Raw genomic sequence first — 6,054 nt, forward strand, 5'->3', positions numbered from 1 at the left:
TTAAAGCCCATTCCAAAGCTGGCAAATCCACTAGGGAAATAACATGAGAACACACAAAAACCTACACGACAACAAACCATCCCCCATAAAAACAACAAAAGACTGCCTCTAGCTAAATGCCCACATGATTAACATCAGCAATAATGGGTCTAATTCTAGTGAAACAGGATGGTATTTGTTTCAAGTACTCACTGGCCACTTCTATACAGGATTGGTGCAGGGCAAAGCAGAAACTCCGATTCCACCTTTTTTGGTTTTTCATCTGCAAAACAAATTACATGAAGTTGATTTACTTCACTGTTAAAACGAGACAGTGTTGCGTATATGTGCTATGAAGTCCAAATCAGTGCCCAGCTTGTGTGCCCATATTACATTGGTTGCCTAATGTATGTCAGCTCATGTTCTTCTAGAGATGTTTTTCTATTTTCAAGGCTTTAATTTAATAAGAACAACAACATAATTTAGTATTTCCCAATATCTGGAAAGTGAATGTTTGCTTCCAATTAACATAAATCCTGTGCGTGGCAATCAATGACTGTTCCATCAGCTGTGGTTGTATTCTTTTTCTCCAGTGCTTTTCATGGTTTTGGGAGGTTTCGGCATCTGCAAATGTTGTCATACTTACAAAGCATCTACTCATAAAACAGTGTGTCCAACACAGCATTCTTTTCCTGCAACCATGAAAAGGAAAGGAGAAAAAGAAACACTGTCCCTGCAGCTGGGTGGCAGAGACAGCAGTGAGCCTTCAGGGTGTCCTTCATATGTTGAAGTGCACCAAAAGGTGACAAGGGAGTCAAACAGGAAAAAAACTCCACATGGTGAATGTGGTATTTGTTAAAGGGAGCTCCTGTACTTCCAGTATTTGGTAAACTGGGGAAAAAAATCCATTCCTGCCCATCCTCCCAGCTTCCTATGGTAGGACTGCTAATTTCTATATTGGAACTGTATGGCTAAGCATGAATCTAGGGGAAGATGGGAGATGAATGATTTGTGAGATGAATGTGGAGATGACTCTGTCCTGCACGTAAGGACAAGGCAGACCTGCAAGCAGTTGAGGGGCAGCTAAAGGAGGAGCTGGTAGCATAAATGAGAATTTCTCATGTACCATAATCTGCACTGACTGCTTGGCCTAGATCTGAGGCTGGTTGTGAGGTGGGGAAGAGGGATTAGCACATTGCCATATGTTTTTGTCTTAATGGTATGTTTCATAGATTATTTTTCTACCCCACAGCTACATTTGGCAGGTTTCCTTTCCAGCATTTGGTAACGGTTCTTTATAAATGCAGAAAGAGAACCATGCCAAATGTATCTTTTAAAACATGAAGAACTGACAAAATAAGGGTTTGCTCTGAGGCTAGTCTTAAAGTAGAACCCAGGCTACCAGTAAGGGGAACTTGCAAGTGTGTCCTCAACTGTGACCTCAAATGGTGAGGGCTCCACTGAAAGCACATTTGTTTTTCCAAGCAGGAGAACACAACATGAGAATAACTTCCCTTTTCTTGGGACCACCTTCTAGTAGTGCTCAGAGCCCTTTCTACCATTTTGTCTCCTTCAGTCTCTTTGGAGACAAAAAAGCTTGGAGCTCTGTAAAGAGAGCTTGTGTATCAAAGGAAGGAGCATATCAATCTTATTTTCTTCCTATACTGTTCTGTAAACATTTGCTGTTGTCCATTGCTGAAGACAAGACAAGAAGCTGGGTGTGTTATGGCAGGCCTTTGGCAGTACCCCATATCGCAGGTTGTTTTATGCTGCAACGCATAATACATCACTATGCCTATTCCCCTCCTTTCAAGGGTGTCAGCACACCCTTTCCTGAAGCTAAGGAAAGAAAAAGCAGCCTGAAGATCTAGTTGGAAATCATCACATCAAATGCCAGCAAGTATCTGGGGGCTTCATCCTGTCCAAGCATAGCTATTCCTACTGTGGCAAAGCAGACGTGCACATGTTGCACTGCTATAAATGACTACATGATAAGGCAATCAGAGAAATTAAAGTCAGGAAACACTTGAAAAGGTCACTTAAAGAAAGCAGTGTGCATAATATATGTCAGTGGCATTCATCTAAGCTGTTAAAAAGATAAACTATTCCAGAAACTGACTCTCGCTGTAAATGTTCCTCACTGACCTACACTAGATCACCTGTGAGTTTTAAGCCTAATGCTTCTTATTCTCTTCTCAATGGATTTGGAGAGCCCACAATAGTATCTAGTACTAAAAAAAAAAAAAAAAAAAAAAAAAAAAAAAAAAAAAAAAAAAAAAAAAACTTGAAGTTATGTGCTATTATTTTGGACAGACTGGAGTTGTAGAAAAGTGAACTGCTTGTGTCTAAATACAGGTCAGAAGGAAGCCAGAAAAAGAAATGAGGGTGTCCTAAGGATTTGCAAACCAGCCACCTAAATTGAGTGTAAGTTGTAATTATCTTAAGGTTGTGTTACTGGTGTCTCACCTGCTGATTCTAAAGAGCATGAAATTAATTTTCTTCACCTAGAACTAAGCCTGTTTTCCCAGTTCTCCAAGTAGGAAAGGCACACTAGGATAAAAAAATACACAACCGAACCAATTTTGTCACATTTCAAATTACAGTTCTATAAAGCTAACATGAAAAGAAAGTGTCAATAAGCAAGCCTCACTTTAATACAGGGAACAAAGGTGACAGTTTTAATTGAAACTGAAGAGAAATTTATAAAAGGAGAATTGATTTACACAGATTGCCTTTATCCAGAGCTGTACTATTTTCTTATTCCTATTGAAGATCTTTAACAGGCAGGAGAGATTGGAAGAAAATGTACTGGAAACGCATGCTGAATGAGGTAACAATTTAAGACAGGCTAATACAAAAATCAGACATCAGGTAGGGGGAGAATATGTTATGTGTTTTTTTCTACAGATGGATTTTTTTTATCATTTCTTTCCAGTCTCGCTTGCTCCTAAGGCATACTGCTTGAATGTAATTCCACTAGCTGTCCACTTGAGTTTCTGGATACAAAAAATGGCCAAGGTTTCTGTTCATGGTGCTTTTTCACCACCATCTCCCTGCTCTAGTTTAAGGAACAGAGGAGCAGAATGGGACTAATCCAGATTCTGGCCTAACATACCCTTCACCTTGACAGTTTTTCTGCATCATCAAAACAACACAGAACCAATGCCTAAAAATTCTGCAGACAAAGGAGATCTCCAAAAATATTCTTAATCAGATAAGAAAATGCTTCGCATTCTGTCCTTTTTTTTGTGGTGTGTTTTTTTTTTTTGAGAGATCTTGGAGCCCTACACAGAAAAAAAATTTCCCTAGTGATGATATTTCAACAGAGGAAGAGCTAAGGATTACAAAATCTGACTAAAGGTCAATAGTAAATACGACAAAAAACACTGAGTAGGAATCATTTCCAAAAAACTACATGGAAAGTGCCTATAAAAGACACTATGGTCACTTGTCTGAAACTCAATTCCATTCCACATACCAAGAAACTACTATCCATATGGGAATCTGCCTGTGGTCTCCTGGAGGAGACTGCTGCTCAAGGTACTAAGCAGATGAAGATGTCCCAGTATAGGGAAAAACACTACCAATTGTAGAAGAAGTTCCAGGGAGAGGATTCCGTGTCATGAAGTGGCACCAATGCCCTGCTAAATTCCTGTGACAATCTATCAGCTATACCTCTTGTATACTGGACAGTGTGGGTGGAGATGCTTCAGAATAAGCTTGGGTAACATTGACTTCTGGAATGATCACAAGGGCCTTTCTTGACCATGGTCACCTGATGAGAAGGGGCATTTGGTCAGCATGCTTTGTGGCTATGTTTTGTCATAGGTACATTAGGAGCTAGATGGTTACCTACACCTTATTCCATGTAGCTGCTGGTCACAGCTAATGGTAACTGGTAGCAAATTCAAATCACTGAGCAAGATGTGAACAACACACATCTTCTTGCCAATCCTCAGAGCTTTCCTATTTTCCTTCCTTCCTTCCATGCCTTTGTTTAGATTTTCTTTAAATGAGGTAAAAAGGAAAAAAAAAAAATCACCTAGAAATGATTTGCCTTTATATTTCCTGCTAACTCCAATACTTACGAATGGTAGTTCCATTCACTTGATAGGTGCAAGTAACACCATCAGTTCTCCCACCAAGGGTTAAGCCACTTCCTCTAAGAACAACCTGGAACTCCTCTGCAGGGAAAAAGAAAACAACAAACAGTTATTCAGTGCACTGCAACTTAGAAGATAATTTAAATATGGTTAGCAATAAATGATGCTCAGCATAAGAAGGTATCTTAAGTTTGAAACATTACTAGTTAATTCCTGGTACTTAACTGCAGAGTTAAGTCATTACAGGAAAAATAAATAATTGTTCCCTCAGTTGATTCTGACTAACAGCAGGACCTGTGTTAGTAAGTTCCCCATGTCTCAGTTGCACGTGAGGAAAGAAATCTGGGTATTTATTTGCAAGAAACTCCAGATTTTGATTGGGCTTGTTTGAAGCTCCAGAAGAGAATATTTCTATTCACAAATGCTTCTCTGGGAGTTGCGTAAGAGCCATGCTATTTGTGAGTGTGAAATCTTGCAGAGGAGAAGGGACAACTTTGTTTACTGAAGCAACTGATTTCATTGAGATGATCCATGTTTCTAAAAGACATCCAAATAGACAGATTTTGCAACCACCTTATTTTGATTGGTTTCAGAGTGTGTGAATTGTGAAACTGGGAAGAAGACAAGCACTTATAATTTTGTGTAGCTCTTCTGCGTAAGGAATGCCACTGTATTGCACCAGAACAGTCAAATGCTTTACTGCTCACACTAACACATTCAGAGCACTACAAATATTCTCAGGCATTTATATGGACTTATGTTATCAGGATTCACCACTTGGTGACCATAGGCTAAGAATAGGAGTGTCATAAATGTATCACTGCTTTAAGTATCAGAAGTACAAAGCATGATTAATTGTACACATCATACAATGGGAAATAGGTGCCTCAAAGCTGTTCCTATGTATGACTTAAGTTATAGGAGCAGCCCTCAGTAGACAGTTCCTGAGAAAAAAGAGCCAACAAAAGGATCTGATTTTGTCTTAAAAGTCCTCAAGGAATTTTAGGAGGGATGTTCCTTTTCTAGATGACCTGGGTGGTTTCCCTTTAGGTTAAATGTGGATATCAGTCCTATAATAGTAATATTTTTTTGAGAACTTACCTCCCACACAGACACTGGATGGTTCCAAATATAAAATCTCAGTGCATGACTGCTTCAACACCTGTCGCAATAGAGGAAACAGTAATAGGTTTCAGAATGCTGTTTAAGTGAGGAAACAGGTTATTTCAAATCAAGTGTTTGTACCTGGAAGATGCTAGTACACAGCTACAGATTTTGTTTGCATGTGCCTGACTTTGTAGGACGTTTCCTTGAACCATGTAAAACTTTTGCATGTTTGCACAGTCAGATCCATTAAGAGTTCATAAGACTTGGATCAGTTTGTTGAACCTGGAATACTCTTCAAAACAACACTAATGTCTGACTTTTGGCCTCAAATTTTCTATCCAGTTTCCTAACTTAATTTTCCATGGAACCCAATCCTAAGTATTATGCCAGAAGTTAGTCACAAGGAGCCTGATCCAGAATCCAGCCCAATCAACAGGAGTCTTCCAACAAGCTGTGGGTCAGGCCAAGTGCACGTTATTCCAAGTGCTGGCACCCTGCTCTATGTACAGCAGAGCAGGAATGCATGATTTTCCTGACTGAACAGAGCTCTGTGGAATGATTTTCTTTAACTGCTGTATTAGAGAAGCAAAGCAGGCGGCTTAACCAGTTATGGAGTAGCCTTCCAATGGGCAGGAGCAAAAAATACTCCTACAGATAATGCAGAAATACAGTGGATGGAATGTAAGGCACTTGTGGGTGTGGTGGTGATGGGTTGACTGTCGGACTAGATGATCTTAGCAATCTTTTCCAACCTTAATGAGTCTGTGATTATAAGAAAAGGGACAAATTGGAATAACTTGTACTTCAAAAGGTGGTCTTGGACACTGTTCTTAATTCTAAGTTAATTCATAATGTGTAAAAGTAA

General features: G+C 39.4%; 1 protein-coding gene across 1 annotated transcript in view; it reads right to left on the reverse strand.

The window, feature by feature from the left end:
* The window catches only part of ANTXR2 (ANTXR cell adhesion molecule 2), a 99,682-nt gene that overhangs the window by 68,909 nt on the left and 24,719 nt on the right, over nucleotides 1-6,054 (reverse strand). Inside the window, exons 8-10 of the mRNA XM_031596641.2 lie at nucleotides 5,184-5,244; nucleotides 4,068-4,163; nucleotides 193-262 (exon numbers count right to left, since the gene is read on the reverse strand). Of these exons, the coding sequence (XP_031452501.1) occupies nucleotides 193-262; nucleotides 4,068-4,163; nucleotides 5,184-5,244 (227 nt within the window). The remainder of the gene's footprint in view (nucleotides 1-192; nucleotides 263-4,067; nucleotides 4,164-5,183; nucleotides 5,245-6,054) is intronic.

Source organism: Phasianus colchicus, chromosome 4 (assembly GCF_987193195.1).
Source record: "Phasianus colchicus chromosome 4, bPhaCol1.hap1.1, whole genome shotgun sequence".
Lineage (NCBI taxonomy): Eukaryota > Metazoa > Chordata > Aves > Galliformes > Phasianidae > Phasianus > Phasianus colchicus.